The 20,133-nt window shown below is 34.8% G+C and overlaps 1 protein-coding gene across 1 annotated transcript; it reads left to right on the top strand.

Annotated features, from left to right (window-relative positions):
• The first annotated feature begins 369 nt into the window (after window positions 1-369).
• On the top strand, window positions 370-13,413 carry LOC123667011 (acyl-CoA Delta(11) desaturase-like). Its single transcript, XM_045601020.1, has 6 exons — window positions 370-928; window positions 1,941-2,039; window positions 6,919-7,131; window positions 9,002-9,176; window positions 11,610-11,771; window positions 12,793-13,413. The coding sequence occupies exons 1-6, from the start codon at window positions 370-372 to the stop codon at window positions 13,226-13,228; spliced, it is 1,644 nt and encodes a 547-aa protein (XP_045456976.1). The 3' UTR covers window positions 13,229-13,413.
• The last annotated feature ends 6,720 nt before the right edge of the window (window positions 13,414-20,133 follow it).

Genomic DNA, 20,133 nt, shown 5'->3' with positions numbered 1-20,133 from the left:
AAGCGTAATCGCGAGGACATTTTTGTAGACAGCCTCTTATTTGTCGATGACGCAGCTTTTGTCGCTGACTCCGCTCTCGAGCTTCAGACCATATTGGACAGGTTCGCCCGGGCGTGTGCACTGTTCTCAATGACGATAAATGCCAAAAAAACTGTTGTGATGGTGCAGGGAAGCACGAAAATACCGAAAATTACGTTGGATGGCGTGCCCCTGGCTGTCGTAAACAAGTTTGCGTATCTAGGGTCTACCGTGTCGAACAATCTCTCTCTTGATGCGGAGATCGATATTCGTATCGGCAAAGCGGCGACCACCTTCGGGCAGCTTAATACGAGAGTATGGAAAACCAAACATCTTACCACGCGTACCAAGATGATCGTCTATCAAGCATGCATCTTGAGTATTCTCTCTTACGGAGCTGAAACCTGGACGACGTACGCGAAACAAGAACGTCGACTAAACGCCTTCCATATGCGCTGTCTTCGTAACATCTTGGGCATATCCTGGGAGGACAGAGTTACCAACGAGCGGGTTCTTAATATTGCACAGCTGCCTAACTTCACAGCGTTACTCAAGCAGAAGTGGTTGCGTTGGCTAGGGCATGTGCATCGAATGGAGCCCTCGCGCCTGCCTCGGCGGATCTTGCTTGGTGCTGTAGCAAACGCAAAACGTAACATGGGGAGGCCCATGCTACGGTTTAAGGATTGCGCTAAACGAGATATGCACGCCTTTAGTATCGACCACCAAAACTGGGAAGCAGTTGCCGAGAATCGTAACGGATGGCGTAAAGTTGTTGTGGATGGACGCAAGGTACACGATCAAGCTTGGTTTGAGACTTTAGCGGCGAGAAGAACGCGACAACAACAAGCTTCTTCCGTCACTGACACCACCCGGTTTACCTGCAGGGCATGTGGCAAAGGTTGTCGCTCACGTATCGGCTTATTCAATCACGAAAAGAGCTGTGTAATTAACTCAAGCTGACACTGTTTAAATCGTCTGCAACAGACGGATTGAGGCGAATGATGATTTCTACCAAAGGTCTTAATTCATGTTTGCTTTTGACACCAAAAAATAAAGTATCGCTACTAAAACCTATAACTATACCTCGATTAGAGCTATGCGGCGCTTTATCAGGTACAAAACTCTATAAAAAAGTTGTAGAATCTTTAATGATAGAGTTTAATGATTGCTATTTTTGATGCGACTCTACGATAGTTTTGGGCTGGCTCTCAACAGAGTCAAGTTCCCTTAAGTAATTTGTAAAAAACAGAGTAAATGAGATAAAAGAGACCACAAGTTATATGAAATGGAGTTATGTTTACCTGAGGTAGGGCACAGCAGGAATTTTCTGCTCAAAATATGGAGCAGCCCGACTGGGGTAGTACCTCGACCTTACAGAAGATCACAGCTAAATAATACTGTTTCCAAGCAGTATTGTGTTCCTGTTGGTGAGTAAGGTGACCAGAGCTCCTGGGGGGGGTTGGAGATTGGGTCGGCAATGCGCTTGCGATGCTTCTGGTGTTGCAGGTGTCTATAAGCTACGGTAATCGCTTATCATCAGGTGAGCCGTAAGCTTGTTTGCCGACCTAGTGACATAAAAAAAAAATGTGCAGTCTAAACTAAACCCTGACTTTGCTTCTCGGGGGTGAATGCTGACTTCCTCAGCGCTTCCGCACTTTGGTGGAGAGGCCCTGACTTTCTACATACATCAGAATGTCATATTCCTTCTACTCCGAATTTAAATAACATTTCACTTCCAGAACTTACGCATCACATACATAATAATAATAATTCATCAATAAATAATAGGAATTCATTACATCAATTAGTTCATCAAATTTCAAATTTTAAAAAATTAACAAGAGTATTAGCATACATTCATAGATTCATTTTTAAGTGCAGAAATAAATTTAATAAACTTAATTATTTTTTATCTTCTTCAGAATTACAAATGGCACAAAAACGTCTTCTCAGTTATTCACAGCAGGAAATGTTCCCTGAAGAATATGCATTACTCATGGCTTCTAAAGCAATACCAAAAGGTTACGAGCACTTACACCTTTCTTAGACTCAAATAATTTAATACGAGTTGGTGGAAGATTAAAAAATTCATTTTACACCGACATTAAACATCCCATTGTATTGTGCTCAAAACATCATTTAACTAAAATAATTTTTGAATGATAAAGAATTATTTCATGGTGGCGCTCAATTAATTTTATGCAATATAAGAAATCATTTTTGGTCATTGGGTGGCAGAAATTTTGCGAAACTCTGCTTGCATTCGATGTACAAGACATAACGCAAAATCAATGCTTTCCTGAACACAGGAGTCGACTACGCTGGTCCAATTTTAATAGCTGATCGAAAGGGACGCGGTTGTTAATTGCAAAAGTCTTATATTTGTGTTTTCATCTGTTTTGCAGTCAAGGCCGTGCATTGAGAGCTCGTGACAGGTCTTAGCAAGGACGCATTCGGCTGTGTTCAATCGTTTCATATCAAGGAGGGGAAACCTCAAAGCATGTATTCTGATAATGGTACAACCTTCGTAGGAGCATGTAATGATCTTAAACGGTTTTTAAAATTTAATAATCCTTACGTACAAACTAATGTAGCCGAACTTAGTATTAATTTTAATTTTATATCACCATATTCGCCTCACTTTCGGGGTATTCGGGAGACTGCAGTTAAATCTGTTGAAACTCTTTGTATCGTATTTTAAATTTAACACATCTAGTGTATGAGGAACTTTCAACATGTTTATATCAAATAGAAGCGATCCTCAATTCAAGACCTCTTCAACCTTTGTCCACCGACCCTTTAGACATTACCTTTTTAACACCAGCCCACTTCCTTATTGGACAACCGCTCATGTCTGGTCCATAAGGACCAGGAGGAAGGAAGGAGGGATAACCCCCACTTCAAGACGTGAACATTAATAGACTTCAACGCTTTCAGAGAAAAGAGAAGCTAAGACAGCATTTTTGGAACCGCTATACACATGAATATATACATCAACTTGAACAGAAACAGAAATGGCACGCATACTCTGGGAAACTGGAAATTGGAGACATAGTCCTGATCAGGGATGCCAGTGCACCACCATTGCTTTGGTCTATGGGAAGAGTAATAAAGCTGATGAAGGGCAGTGACGGAATTTGCAGAGTTGCCGAAGTACAAACAAAGAAAGGCCCTATAATTCGAAGTTTTAACAATCTCTGTCCTCTTCCAGTTAAACAACTTTGAAGATCATGATCTTCAAGGCCCGGGAGTACGAGTATGTATGTTCGCGACATCGCGCACCGGTACAGCGCACAGGGCGGTGGCTTGCTGCGTATACGGCTGGTGGTGCGTTCCCCCGCGCACCCCTCCCCTACTAGCGGTCACTTTGACGTTTAACCGCGCCAGGCTCACATCTAATTTATCTAAGCCTTTATACGCATTAATTTCTACATTAAATACAGTCCACTTGCTTTACATATTTTATGTACTCTAACACTATCTGTTTTGCTTTTTTTTCTGCATTTATTAAAAAAAATAAAAATTGGAAATACGTGTTTTTTATTAATTAAGATGTAATAAAAATTTACAATCTACATTAATATTCATCGTTAAGTTACAATGTGTTAACATGACATGTAATAATCTTAATTATTCGTGGGAGGAATATATATATTTCATCAACAGGCGAAACATCAGTCATTACAAATCTGATCGTGAATTGTTGAATTCGTCTGGGTGAGTATTTTGCAATTATTGGTAAAGGTAGTAAGTAGTTTTGCCCGCGTAAGTACCGATCTGAGTGAAAGGTCGGGAGGAAAAGTAGCTGTGAACAGTTAAACAATACTAATAATACAATGCAATTTATTTATTCTACAGAAAAAAAATACAATTTATGTGATAAACAGTGCATCAAAAACAATTACCAGTTTTTCTAAAGTATTATAAATTAATAAAAAATATTATATAAATAACTAGCTGGACCCTGCGCGCGTTCCTTCGTTTTTTTTTATTTTATTTTTTTGGTCGTACTAACTCAGGAAATCTTTATGGGCTCATGCACAACACTTTGCTGAAAATCATGACATGGTCAAATTCATAGTTTACGATTCTATAAAGGACATACAGATAACATTTATTTTTATACATATAGACTAGCTGTACCCGCGACTTCGTCCGCGTGGAATAAAAAAAATATTGTTCCGTTCGTAGAGCTACAGAATAAATAAATTTCTAAAATAAAATTAGTCTAAGTTACTTCTTATTACATCATCTATCTGCCAGCAAAAGTCCCGTCAAAATCGGTCCAGCCGTTTCAAAGTTCAGCCGGAATAAACAGACAGACAGACAGACAGAAAAACAAAAATTTAAAAAAAAAGTTATTTTGGATATGTACCGTGTATTGATCCAGCTAGTATTTAGTAAAAAGCGGTTATTTTAATATTACAAACAGACACCAATTTTATTTATTTGTATAGATAATGGGAAAAAAATAATTATAATAAAAGTAATAAATGCGGTCACTTCACTCTCTCTCTGGTTTAAAAAGATTTTTTAGGTATTTTTATAGTTATTCTTTTATAGGTATTTTTTATAGTTATTTTTTTATAGTTATTTTTTTATAGTTATTTTTTTTTTAATTTTTCTTTTAAATCCGATGTCAGATCATTTATTATGAAAGGAATAATATATTCAAGCGTACGTTTTCCATAAAAATTACTATTATAGTATTGTATTCCTGTTGGTGATAAGGCGATCAGAGCTCGTGGGGGGGGGGGGGGATCGGGTCAGTAACGCGCTTGCTATGCTTCTGGTGTTGCAGGCGTCTATAGGCTACAGTAATTGCTTACCATCAGATGATTCGTACGATTCTTTGCCGACCTACGCTTCAGCCTGTAATGGCATAGGCCTCTTTCCCCATGTAGGAGAAGGATCAGAGCTTAATCCACCACGCTGCTCCAATGCGGTTTGGCGGATATATTCCCTACTATGAGTAACGATCGCTATCAGGTGTACATGATAACAACCGGGACCGAAGGCTTGACGTGCTCTCCGAGGCACGATGGGGAGACCCACTAGGACTGCATAAACACCCAGACCACGGCAAACACCTGAATGGCCAATACAAATGTTTGTCATGTGCGGGGATCGAACCCGTAAAGTTGAATAAAATTTTAATTTGTGTAATGACGTTTCAAAAGTGCTTTGAAGCCTAATTTTACAAAGAAATTTTTGTTATGTTTTATTTAGCTGAACATAGGTACTTAGATTTTAAGTGTTTTTGTTACAAATATACGCCGTGCTCAGGTGTTAATTATTTTACTCCCTTAGGAGTAGATTTTTTATAAATCCTTCCGTAGTAGGTGTATACTTAATAAGCTGACCCTATGTATCAAAGATCTTAGTGTTTAATTTCATAAGTCTATGTTCGGCGACGATGAATCAGTCAGTAAATCAAAACAAGTTCTTTTAATAATCGACTTCAATAAAAAAGAAGTTTATTCTCATTCTCATAATATCAGTTTGACCTGCATGTATGTGATATTATTGGAATTTGATAATATTTGAGTATGATGATCTCTTTTAGCTTCCACGTTTTGTGCACGTGTTTGAAAAAAAACGACTTATTTATGTACCGACCGATAATCCACGTCTGAGTTTCATTTGTTCATTTTATGTTTATATAGAGATATCCTTTTAGTCTATTCATTTTAGGCATTTTAAACCCCAGTCTGCGAGAAATTTCTAAAGAGCTGAATTTTTGTATACACCTTTATTACGACGTTGTAATGAAGATGTGGAAAATCCACATTGATATTGATATTGTGCCGGCTGAAAAGTTTTAAAGTCAAAAGATCACGAAAATTAGTTTTCCGCGAATATCTCTCGACCTATTGCTCAGAGGTCAATAGAGGTCAGTATAAAAAATGTTGTTGTAAAATTGTCTGCAAAAAATGAAACAGTAATAAAACAGTTTTAAATTATAAAGATGTCGATTTAAATATAGGAATAAGTCAACTCGACGTTTTTTAGCAACTATTAATAATATAGAAACAGAATATCGACAATGAATAAAAAAAAAATATATACTAGATACATAGTTCGTTTTTTTTGTATTTTTCAGATTGTAATAAAAAATATTCACTCTTAAATAATAAAAAAACCTCTTATTACATATCATGGATTATGATTACGTAAAACATGTAAAAAAAAAAACGCGCCTCGCATTCTACCTCGAAAGTGGTAAGGAAACGAGTGCATCGTCATAATGTAGTCGCTTTCTCAGCGCTCTACTCCGAAAACGGTTAATTTTAAAGAAAATGCTGAAAACATTTTTTGTGGATAATTTCACGACAAACAATTTTCATAATGACCTCTATGTACCTCCGTGCAACAGGTCGCGCGATATTCGCGAAAAACTGATTTTCGTGACCTTTTGACCTTTATAACTTTTTTAGCCAGGACGATATCAATGTCGATTTTTCCATCTTCATTAAAATGCCGTAATAAAGGCGTATTATACAAAAATTCAGTTCACTAGGAATTTTTCCGCATATAAAGCCAAAATTGACTGGAGTATTGTTCTCAAAGCTATGTAGACTTGTTAATTATAATAAACATATCAGTGAATATGTTGTAATAAACATACAAATATGTTTTTAATGTGTTGTATTGCATGCAAAGTGTAGTTGAAATGTGATTCTTGTAGAGCCGACGAATTCATAGAAATATCTGATCCTTCTTACTTCGTGTCACTATTATATATTGTTTTTTTGAATAATTCGTATTTTTTTTAAATTTTCTTTTACACAAATCCGTTCCTAACAATAGCGAACACAAAAGAACCATCCGATTTAGAGCAGTCGTTGGGAATTACGATTCAGCGATTTATTTTTTTATATGCATTTCATTATTCCGCAGATAAAATCATGACAGTCTCAAAAACGGACACCATCACAGAACAATCTATAAACGAAGAGGTCCATTTCGAAAAGCTTGTTGCGCCTCAAGCAGCACCACGAAAACATGAAGTCGTTAAGCGTAACCTGATAACCATTGGTTACATCCATCTAGCGGCTTTGTACGGGTTATACCTCTTGTGCACAGTTGCTACCTGGAAAACTGTTATATTTCGTAAGTAATATTTGTAAATAATAAGATAGGCAATAGTGCCCAATGTGTAAAATGACTAAACTATACAATCTGATCTATAGTTCGTAACGATGGTTCAGGCTGTGAAGATTAAGATGTACCTACTGTACAAAACAAAGTTTATCCTCATTTTGGGATTTTAAAGATATGATTCGATGTGGCGATTTTAATGAAATTTTGCAATTAAAATTTTTTGCGTATAAAGAAAAATACCTAAAGTATTTTTAGTAAATCGTTTTTTTTTACCGACTTCCAAAAAAGGAGGAGGTTCTCAATTCGACTGTATTTTTTTTATGTATGTTATTTCAGAACTTTGGACTGGGTTGAGCGATTTCGACAAATTTTCTTTTGATCGAAAGGTGGTGTGTGTCATTTGGTTCCATTTAAATTTATTTGAGATCTAACAACTACTTTTCGAGTTATATCTAATAATGCGTTTTTACTTAACGCTTTTTTCGTTGACCTACGTTGTATTATACCGCATAACTTTCTACTGGATGTACCGATTTTGATAATTCTTTTTTTGTTGGAAAGAAGATATCCCTAGTTTAGTACCGTGATAAGGAAACCAGGATCTGATGATGGGATTTCAGAGAAATCGAGGGAAACTCTTAAAAATCCGCAATAACTTTTTACTGGGTGTACCGATTTTAATAATTTTTAATTTAATCGAAAGCTGATGTTTGTCGTGTGATCTGATAACTACTTTTTGAGTAATCTTTGATAACGCGTAGTTACTTGACTATTTTTTCGTCGATCCACGTTGTATTACTCGTCGATGTAATTGGAGTCGGTTTTTTTCGTTTGCGAGCAAACAAAATTATTGGAAATCATATTTAAATACGAATTACATATTTACAAAATATGAATAGTATTTTGTTTTACTAACAATAATAATAAATGTATAAATAAATATAAGAAATGAAAATTAAAAAAAATATTTTTATAAATGATAAAATATGCTTAACATTTTTCGATTTTACCGACATAATAATAAAAAATAAGAACTGGCTATTTAAATAAAAAAATAACGAGTGCAAATAGAAAAAAAGATAAAACAATAATCGATCTGGAAATTTAAGGATTTGAACCGGTGTGATCTTTTCGGTTTATTGCGACCGGCCGATTTCCCACCTGAGCTAGTACTTATTTATTGACGAATCCGAAATTTACCTTCGTATTCTAACGATGTTGTAGCCATTTTTTCATTGTCTAAAAACTGGGATAAAACGAAATTTTCTAAAAATGACTCCTAGCTAGATTTATTTATCTCCCTCAAAATCCTCTGTATATTAAATTTCATGAAAATCGTTGGAGCCGTTTCCGAGATTCAGATTCTATAGATATATGTATATATATATATACTAGCTGACCTGGCAAACTTTGTACCGCCTTCTTTATTTTTTTCTTAAATATAATAATTAATATATCAAAATAAAATATAGCCTATCTTTCAAGTTGGATCGAACTGCACATGGTGTGCGAATTTTATTATAATCAGTTAAGTGGTTTAGGAGTCCATTGAGGACAAACATTGTGACACGAGATTTATATATATTAAGATATATATATATAATCTGATTATATTAATATATATATACAAGAATTGCTCGTTTAGTAGTATTAGATAAATGTTTATTAAATGTTTTACATCTGCCAGCCGTCACGTCAGAGCTCAATTTGTTTAATATTCTATTTTATCATTTTATTTTTTACTTTGAATACAAAATATTCATGAACGCAAATACTATTTTTTTATATGTGTTACATACATTGTATAATATCTTGATTTAAATCGCAGCTATTATATTATTTACTTAAATATTATTCTTAATCCTATTTTCTATTTTAGATTGTATGATAAGTACTATAGCTACTTTCGGTATAACGGCTGGAGCACATCGTCTATGGACGCATAAAGCTTACAAGGCGAAACGGCCCTTGCAAATAATATTAATGATCATGAATTGTTTCGCATTTCAAAATACTGTAATCGATTGGGTGCGGGACCATCGAATGCATCACAAGTAAGTTCTCTTAATCCATATCAACCTGGCCAGACAGGACAATCTTTAATTCAATAGACATTATCCTGTCTGGTGAACTGTCAAACGCCAGAAATTGCAAAATTTTTATTAAGTAAATAAAATGTAATTTATTATTAAGTAAATATTATTTATAATATATCAGAATACTTAAATAAAATGATAAATAGAATCGGTGAAATGATTGTCAAGTTAAAGATTTCTCAATGCATCGTTCGTCACAATGCATTGGCAGTCCACTTTAGAACCGAATGGAATCGCTTGACAAAGTAAATAATATCCGGTCTATGCTATTCTAAATGTCCCCAACTAACATCGAAAAATCGATTCGATTTATATCAAAGCACTAACTATGTGAAAGACATGATCGACAATATGGTAAAGACGGTGGACCTTGTGAGATATCACATACGACATATTTAGCCTGAAGAAGTAAACACTTAAAATATTTTGTGCTTATTATTATTAACGCAAACGTATTTCTTTCTTGAGTAGCTTACACTAAAACAATGGAAAAAGATATATTTTAAAACAGATATGAGTAACGTGTTCTCTTGGATTTTGAGAAAAAAATTGTTTTCTCATCTGTTCGGATTTATCGACATCTACGAGATTCGGTATATTTTATGGAACATAGTCTTGAAGGACCGACGATCTACGTAAGATTGCTGGTGTAGGCTGGATGAGGATTGCGGAAAACCAAGATGTCTGGCACGAACTTGGGGAGGCCTATGTCCAGAAGTGGACTGCAATAGGCTGAGCTGAGCTGAGCTGAGTCTTGACGGGCGCACACAGACTTCAATGACTCAAAATTTTGCGTAAACCGGTTTTAATACATTTTATGAAGTATATCTCATATTTTAAAGTCAGCGAGAGTAATACGGCACTTTTCCATATATAAAAGGGACACTTGGGGGTTGGTGAATTACAGCTGAGATTCTGAAAGGTACATACACCCTGACTTAAAAAGCTTAGCGGAAGTTATTTAAAATTGCCAACTGTCTGGGTACTACGTCGAAGGTGTCAATCAAGGAGTCTGATTATTTTTCGAAATGACTACTACTATGGACCAAAACCATATACAGAAGACTGAAGGATACATTCAGCTGCTGTGATTGACATTTTGTGGACTACAAGAAAGCTTTTGACTCTACCGAGACCTAGTCTGTCCTGAATTCTTGCAGCGATGTCATATCTGCTAGATATATTGAGGTAATGGGTTGGATTTCCGACTAAGTGACCATGAGTATTTAAATCCATATCATCATTTCAGCCTATCGTAGTCTACTGCTGGACATAGGCCTCCACAAGTTCGCGCCAAAAATGGCGTGAACTCATGTGTGTTTCAAAGCGTGGTGACTATGTCTATGCCCATAGTCACCACGCTGGGCAGGCGGGTTGGTGACCGCAGGGCTAGCTTTGTCACACTGAAGAAGCTGCTGCCCGTCTTCGGCCTGTGTATTTCAAAACCAGCGGTAGGATGGTTATACCGCCATCGGTCGGCTTTTTAAGTTCTAAGGTGGTAGTGGAATGTGCTTTCCGTTAGTAGTTTCTTACGACACACACGGAAATAAAGGAGGTTCTATATTCTTTACAATCGTAACCACAAAGCAGACATAAATCTATGATTGATTTAAATAAACCATTAATTTTCATCACTGGGTAAGACTGAGAAGTTTATTGACCCCACCACTGTTTACTAACGCTAAGGAGGATAACAAATCTGGATCTTCGAGTGAAGTCAGTGTAATTGTTTTGCCCCAGCCACAAGCAGGGCTAGACCTACTCCAGTAGGACTTAAAGTTGAGCTCCTGGTTGGTTAGTCACGGTTTCAATTTGGATAAGACCTAAATTATAAACAAGTCATGCCGAGATTAATATTAGTCGCTGGTTGCGTTTTTGAAATTACATACGTTGAGGCCAAAATAACTTCGAAAATGAAGCCAATGGGAGAATTACGTCAACAACAGAAATGAAATGATCCACTACACGTCCAAATTAACTGACCCAGTTCATAGAATCAATTATTTTTAGTTGCAGTGGCATGATACACGTAACAACAATAGACGTGTGCGTCACATGACCGGTGGGCGCTGGAATATACGTGACCTGGAGTGAATACTCTCTGAATTGAAATTCTTGATTCACTGAATTGACTATTCTGTCAGAGTGAACTGATAGTATTTGTGGTTTTACACAATTTGATGACAAAACTGCAATTGTACTTAGCTATCGGTTTTAAATTTATTTATTGTATTACAATTACATCAGAAATTTATCTCTATACAACGAATTTATTGCTATTTTTATTATTTCCCTCGACCGATTACAAGACTAGTAGTTCAAAAAATTGTAAGATTTATTGTTTCACAAATATCACAGGCTTGTGGGACTAATGTGTTATTGTTTTATCAGATACAGCGACACGGACGGTGATCCATACAATCCAGCGCGGGGCTTCTTTTTCGCTCACGTAGGCTGGTTGTTAGTGAGGAAACACGAGGAGGTGAAGAAGCGTGGAAAGTTTCTCGACATATCGGACATGTATGCAAATCCCGTACTTATGTTTCAGAGAAGGTAAGTAACTGCCCTGCGTGAATGAGGGTCAGATCTGGCTTACATGACCGATTTTAGTAATTCTGTTACTATTTAAAGTTTATTGTTGTGTCGGTGATTATACATATCTACGTATATACCCCAGAAATCATTTCTAGCAGAGGCGGCTTGTGGCATTTTTCGATGGGTGTACACAAAAAAAAATGACAAACCAGAGCCTACCATTTATTTTATTTGTATTGAAAATCCATTCCGTCCATGCAGATCACCACCACTGATCGCGCGAGTTGCAAACACCAGACTCGGAAAATAAAATCATTTATTTCTTTCTTCACATCCACACATTACAAACACGCGTAGAAGATTTAGTTTTCATACTATATTTTTTAGTAAGTAGAAAGTACAAATTCAGTTCGAGGTGCATTTTGAGAGTCTTTTCTCGCCGTATATTAAAAGATACACTGTATTGTTCCATTTTTAACACAAAATGTTGCGCACAAACTGTTTTTAATACTTATTTAAAAGAAAAACTGCAAAATTGCTGACGAAGCCAATACGTTTATTTGCGCCCGCGACGCGTGGCACACCCCGTACGCCGCACGCCATACGGCCGAACCTGCGGTATAGTAACGTCGCTCGTGAGTGGTGCTCCAGATTAGACTAATTTTTCATATGAAATTTATTATTTCACTCGTCGACTTGTCTTTTTCGCACTCATTGAATACAGTGCTAGGAATCTACCAAACTTTTTTTCCTACGTGAGGAACGCAATCACTGGCGTTCAACTCGTTACAACTTAATGCCAAATGTACGTGATATAATTACAACATTGTATAGGCATAGCAGAATAGAAAAAATGTAATGTAAGAATAGTATGTAATATAAAGAAATATAGATTTAAGATTACTTATGTAATTTTAATGTGAGTGCATTGCACCAGCTCTCTTTAGGACGAGCAGACTCTGATTTCTAGGTTAGGTCATTTTTAATCTAGGTAATTTTCTCGGTTAGGTTAAATGATTTTTCGGTTTTTTTTTTTCAGATACGCAATTCCCTTATTTGGAACTTTGTGCTTCTTACTGCCAACAGTCATACCGATGTACTGCTTCGGCGAAACATTGAACACAGCTTGGCATACTGCTATCTTACGTTATGTTTATAATCTAAACTCTGGATATGCAGTCAACAGTGTAGCCCATTTATACGGCACTAAACCTTACGACAAAAGCATAAAACCTACGCAGAGTTTTTGGGTTTCACTTTTAGTTTTGGGTGAGGGTTTCCATAATTATCACCATGTCTTTCCATGGGATTACAAGTCAGCGGAACTGGGTATCAGCGCTCTGAATTTTACAACTTTATTCATCGATTTCTTCGCGTGGCTGGGATGGGCTTACGACCTCAAGACAGCGTCTGCTGACATGATCAAGGCGAGATCAGAGAGAACAGGCGACGGAAAAAACATTTGGGGGTTTTAATATTTAATTAAATTGTCAATAAAATATTGAATATATTATTAATATTTAATGAAATAATATTAATAAATGTATTTCCATTATGTTATTAATAAGTAAATTACTGTGCAATTATTAAAATAATTATATTTTGTGTTAGTTATTTTGGCAGGATCGAGGAATAATAATAAAGCTTTTCACCTTTTAAACACTTTTTCTTTTATTTCTTATATTCTTCAGTTACAATATCACTTACAAATCTTACTTTTTCTATTTTATTATAATAAACTACCATAGACTAAAAACCATCCTAAATTCATAGAGTATATATTATTCATAGAGTATATATAAAAACCTTTTGGAAGTGGAACATTGTCCTTTCCTCAACACTCTCCCTCAATGTTACAATCTTCCAAACCCAACAAAGTAACAAACTTTCTAAAATGATGAGTAGTTAGAGGCTTTGTCATTAAATCTGCTAACTGATTATTTGTAGAAATATAAATTACCTTAATGAGTCCCTGTTCTACCTTTTCCTTAATAAAATTGTATTTTATATCAATATGTTTGAGACGTTTCGATCAGGATTATTAACAGTCTTTATAGTGCTCTGATTATCTTCAAAAATAGTTACATGTTTCAAGTTAACATCTACATCTTTAAGTAATTTTATTAACCAGCAAGACTACACAACTTTCACACAAAGCAACTAACTCAGCCTCAGCAGTACTTACTGTCACAATATTTTGTTTTTTAGACTTCCAAGAAATAGTATTACCATAAAGTTTAAAAACATAACCACTAGTAGACTTTCTGTCCATGCTTTTAGCAAAATCAGAATCAGCATATCCTACTAGAGTATTATTATTATTAACATTACAATTGGTATAAGTTAACTGATAATTAACTGTTTGTTTTATGTATCTAAGAACTCGCTTTAAAGCTTTTACAAGTTTTACACTAGGTTTTCCTTGAAATCTGCTTAAGTATGAAACAGCTGTAGCTAAATCAGGTCTAGTGCTTACCATACAATACATTAAAGATCCTATGAGTGATCTACAATAGTTTTCTAATGTCATGTCTATGTCAGTGTTTATGTCTAGTTGTAAATTAGGATCCATAGGTGTGTCCATGCCCTTACAATTTTGCATACCATATTTCTTTAAAACATTTTGTAAATACTTAGTTTGATTCAGATAGATCTGTCCATTTTGTTTTAATATAGAAATTCCCAAATAAGTTAAATTATTACTTCCCATATCTTTCATTCTAAATTTTTCTGACAAATATCTTTTTATTTTTTCTATTTCTTTATTGTTAGGTCCAAAAATTAACAAATCATCAACATATATTAATAAGTATATGTCGCAGAGTATGAATACGGAACGTCAAGTGTTTGACTTGGGTGTATTCAGACAATGTCAGTTGTCAATTATTAGCTGTTAGAGTAGTGGGGTGATCGACGCGCCACCTAGCACATCGTTCGATAGTCACCTACCCTCATTTATTATATTACTCGAATTGTTCTGACGTGTATAAAACAAACGGTTTCACCTCAGCTAAGGCAGTCTTGGCTCTGGCTTGGCACGATACACTTGTTGTATCCTGCTAGTAGCTTAACCTAGACTCATTCAATAATTAATTTGTGCAAACGAATTAATTATTACCTATTACGATTAATTTGGCTAGGCGGGGCGTATAACTCGAGCAGTGAAGGTGAGCGTTGATACGTATCTCAAAGGGGGCCTCCTTAAACCTACACCTAGGTCGCAAGTCCTAGGCACTGCTCTGAGTTACTCCCTCTGCCACACGATGGATTCGGCACCAGCACGGTGAACCGTGAATCCATCGAATGCTAAGAAGTTAGTCTTCGCCCCCTTAACTAATAACTATCCCGCCTTCTGTGCTGCGTTATCTTTCTGTTAAGTGAATCCTGTTTCATGATTAATTGATGATATCATAAATTGTGTTTACTTGTGTCAACATTACCCACTTATGCCCACAGTAGACTGAGTAAGTAGTCTGAGACGATGAGAGAGAGAAATATACCTTCAAGTCGAAAAGTATACCTTCTCTTTCTTAATCTCCGACATATATATCTTTCTTATAATATAAACAATAATCATTATTAGATCTTTCAAAACCATAAGTAGTTATAACTTCGTTAAATTTCTCATACCAATATTTAGGAGATTTCTTTAATCCGTATAGTGACTTAGTTTCAATACATGACCATCTGGTATATTTAATCCCTGAGGGGGCTATAAGTATAAATCTTCATCGATCCTACCATAAAGAAAAGCTCCTTTGACATCCATTTGATGAATATTATAGTCTCTGTGTGCTGCTACTGACAACAACACTCTCAATGTTTGCAGTTTCAAAACCGGTGAGTAAATGTTTTCTAAATTTTCTTTTTGCTGGAATCCTCTTACTACCAACCTTGCTTTACGTATTTCCTTGTCTCCAATATCTTTTCTAGTAAATATCCACTTGCTATCTATTAACTTATTATTCTCTGGTTTAGGTACTATCTTCCATGTTTCACTCTCTTGTAGGACTTTCATTTCTTCTGATATAGCATTTTCCCATTGCTGTTTATCTTCTCTGTTCTGTATCTCTTCAAAATGTTGTAGTGCGTCAGAATGAATCGTAAGTAAAGCATATAATATATCTCCTGTATCTTCATTATCATCTAACTGGTAATCTGTTTGCCATTTAGGTTTTCTAATATTTCTTCTAGGTCTCTCCCTGCTTGCTAGCTCCTTTTCAACCTGTCGGTCTTCTAATTTTTGCGCTGCATCTTCATAAACTTCTGTGTTTTCTTCACTGCATGACACTTTATTCTGTTTCTCTTGTGTGTTATCTTCTGTATTCTTCTCTGTTATTCTGTTACCTTCTTCTTTTTTCTTTTCAGGTGATTTTTTTCTTTCTTCGGGTGCTTCATCTTTTTCTTCTACATCTTGGTAAGGTAAGTAAATTCTTGGTACATATTTTTCTTTAGATTTTTCATCGAATATCACATTTCTTGCATGTACTACCTTTTGTGTTTCAGGATCGAAGAGTATGTAACCTGCTGGAGCATATCCAATCATAATCATCTTACGTCCGGTGTTATCAAGCTTCTGTCTACACTCTTTTGGTACATAATTATATGCCAAATACTCTCATGTTTGACACATTCGGTTTTCTTCCTTCCCAGAGTTCACTTGCAGTATGGTGCCTGTCTGCTGATGGACTTCAGTTACTAACATATGCTGAGTACAATACAGCATCTTCCCAAAACTCTCTTCCTAAAGTTGAATCTAATAAAATTGTTCTGGTCTTTTCCAACAACGTTCTATTCATTCTCTCTGCTACCCCATTCATTTCTGGATTATATGGGACCGTGTACTCCAATTTAATTCCTTTGTAATAACAAAAATCTTGAAATTCTTTATTTACATATTCCTTACCGTTATCTGATCTAAGTTTTAAGATGTTCCTATTAAAATGGTTTGTAACATAATAATAATATTGTTTGAATTTACTAAAAACTTCACTTTTATTATTTAATAGGTATATCATTACAAAATGAGTATAATCATCAATAAAGGTTATAAAATAGCGATATCCATTTCTTGTTGGTGGGTTAATTGACCCACACACATCTGTATGCACTAATTCTAAAGGCCTGGACGCCCTATGACCCTCTCTATTAAATGGTTGTCTTGTCATTTTACCTGGCACACACTGTTCACACAATGTCTCATAATTATTTGTTTTTAAGTCTCCTAATCCATTTACCATGTTATTTTGTTTTAATAAATAAAAGATTAAGCTTGGCTCCATAAATAGCAGGTTATGTATTATGTGTTTTCATAAATAAAACTATGCATATAAATAGCCAAAGTAAAAAAAAATGCTGGGACCATGATTTTCCTGTTAGTAGAGAAAGGCCCATATATATATATATATATATATATATATATATATATATATATATATATATATATATATATATATATACTTAGGGTTATTATATTATGGTTTTTTAGTTTAATGTAATTTATTTAATTATTATATCATATATATCTTGAAATTCCGTGTAATAATAACAAGTAATTAACATCGTGCCTAAACATTTTCTCCAACAGCCGATCTAACAATTTTCTCTTAAGCATTGCAATTGTAAAATCTTTTAAGGCAATGTGTTATAAATCTTCAAAGAGCAACACGGAGGGGAGTAGCCATGTACAGGCGTTCCCCTCTGTCAAGGTATAAGGCCAAATGGCCATATGCAAACAATAAAACTAGTTGCCGCCGCACTGATCACTAGACTAAATCTAGTTGCGCGATTGAATCAACGTCCTTCAAAAAATGCCAAATTGTTCTGTTTTTTACTGCAAAAAAAGATCTGCCACGTCTAATTTACTAAAACATGGCGTTACCTTTCATACGTAAGTATTTTTTAACCACATTATTACTTGTATACTTCTTTTAAACCTTTTTTAAACTTAAACATTACAAATGTTATCGTTCGTGTTGACTCGACTTGTTTACCAACACAGGCCGCTCGCCCGCCTACAATATGCGGATCAGTCGAGCGATTGATCGGAGTCTATTTCCGAGAAGTCACTGTCGCCGAACGATAGTGTTGTTACCGGTTTGTTTGTAGATGGTTATCGATAAAAATGGAAAAGGCAAAAAAGGAGACAGACATTTTTGAGATTTTGATTTATTTAAAATATTATATTGGTAGCTTATTTTAATAAACATAGTTATATAATAAAATTGCATTAAATAAAATATAATACACGTATTATGAGTATTAATACATTTTACTAGAGAGGAATATTCAAGATGAGAATCGAGTACTACAAATTATTGGACAGATAATTACAAATATTCCAAAGCCTATCAAGATTTTTCGTATCGGAAAATATAGTCCTGGTAAAACACGTAAAATCAAAGTATGTTTTGACAAACCAGATACAGCACTCTTACTCCTCAAAAGTAGGGAAAAATTGCCTAGCAGTATAAAAATATTTTCTGATCAAACTCCGGCTCAACTAAAATACTATTTCCATATTAAAGAAGTACTAAACCAGCGTAAAGCTAGTGGAGAAACCGATATAAAAATTAAATATGTAAACGGAACGCCAACCATCATTAAAACACTACCAAAAAACTCCAACCAACAACTCTAAATAGGAATATATTTAATACTGTAAATTACCAAATAGTCAATAGTTACCAAGATATACATACAGAGAAGGCAAGATTATCGTTCTTGTACCTAAACGCTCGAAGCATAAAGAAAAAAGGCAGACTAGACGAATTAAAATGTATTTTACTAGCAATACCTACAACTGTCCATATTATCCTACTTTCAGAAACTCGGATATCATCAGAAGAGCAGGCTTTGCAATTGCAAATAGACAATTACACTCACTACTATAACTATCGAACATCAATTAGAGGAGGTGGAGTATCAGCCTATATTTACAACAACTTAAAACAGTATCAAATTGAGTCAATTTATCATGGTGGCATCAACTATCTATGGATACACATTGAAAAGTTTGCATTGGATGTTGGTGTAATATACAACCCTGGTGATACTAATTTTGAGCAGTTTCTTGAACAATATGACAACCAATTACAACAACGAAAGAGAGCTATAGTTTTTGGAGACTTCAACATTAATCTTTTGGAGAATAACAACAAAGTTACAAAATATAAACAAATAATAAAGGAATCCGGCCATAGACTGTTGAATAAAATAAATAATGCATATAGTACAAGAGATTCTGCTACAAGAAAATCGATTTTGGACCATGTAAGCACCAACTTAAAAACAAATCATTTTAATATTGCTATTATTAATTCGTCAATGTCAGATCATAAACAAATCTATGTACAAATGAATTAATTTAAAACACCAAAAAAACTACGTACTACTCATGAAGCAATAGATTACACAAAATTATATACATGCTTTAAATCTTCAATACTAGGTAACACAACACATAACTTCACAGAGTTAGAAACTATATTGAAACAACAAATACTTAACAGCAAAGTAATAAAAACAAAGATTCTGAATAATATGCGTGAAGATTGGATAAATAAAGAGATTATCGACAGAATAAGTGAGAGAAACTATTTATGGGTCCAACATAAGAACAATCCAAAATGCCAGAAGATAGAAGAAGATTTTAACCAAAAGAAGAGTAACACGGCTATATTGATACGGGAAACAAAAAATTCATACTATTATAAGTTATTTAAAAACTATGCAAATAACTCAAAAAGGACCTGGACACTTTTAAACAAATTATCTCAAAATAAAACAAAACTGAGTTGTGCTCCCTCGAAAATCATCCTACAATCAAAAGAAATTACGGATAAGAGAGAAATTTGTGAGGTTTTTAATAAATATTTCTCAACAATAGGTTCCAATTTAGCTGAAAATATACCAAACAAATTCCACGATATATTTCACCCTATTCATACAAAAAATAATTATAATACCCTGAACTGTCGACATTAAAATTATGCACCACTAATGAAATTGATAAAATCATAAAAGACCTGGATTCTAATTCAAGTACTGGCATAGATAGAATTAGCACCAAAGCTGTAAAATGCTTACAAAATTTGATTTCAGAAAAATTAATGCAATGTTTTAATAAACTCTTGTCTGAAGGAAGTTTCCCTGAATCACTAAAAATTGCAAAAATCTGGCCTTCAAACTGATCCAGGAAACTATCGTCCAATCTCTGTACTACCGGTCCTCTCTAAAATATTGGAAAAATTAATTTACAACCGCTTAACTACACACTTAGACTCTTTTAATTTCTTATCCGAACGGCAATACGGTTTCAGGGCTAAAAGCAATACTACTACTGCAATCGTAGATCTGATAACAACTATAAGACAAAATA

The sequence above is a fragment of the Melitaea cinxia genome, chromosome 27, assembly GCF_905220565.1.
Source record: "Melitaea cinxia chromosome 27, ilMelCinx1.1, whole genome shotgun sequence".
In the NCBI taxonomy this organism is placed as follows: domain Eukaryota; kingdom Metazoa; phylum Arthropoda; class Insecta; order Lepidoptera; family Nymphalidae; genus Melitaea; species Melitaea cinxia.
The sequence above is the reverse complement of the archived record's forward strand: the minus strand, read 5'-3'. Positions and strand labels throughout refer to the sequence as shown.

Bases quoted from the DNA above. Each gene is read 5' to 3' on its own strand.
- LOC123667011 (XM_045601020.1), top strand. From the start codon at position 370: ATGATCGTCTATCAAGCATGCATCTTGAGTATTCTCTCTTACGGAGCT. The intron at 929-1,940 runs GTATCGGCTTAT...TATCTTCTTCAG, and splicing joins TGGCAAAGGTTGTCGCTCAC to AATTACAAATGGCACAAAAA. The intron at 11,772-12,792 runs GTAAGTAACTGC...TTTTTTTTTCAG, and splicing joins GTACTTATGTTTCAGAGAAG to ATACGCAATTCCCTTATTTG.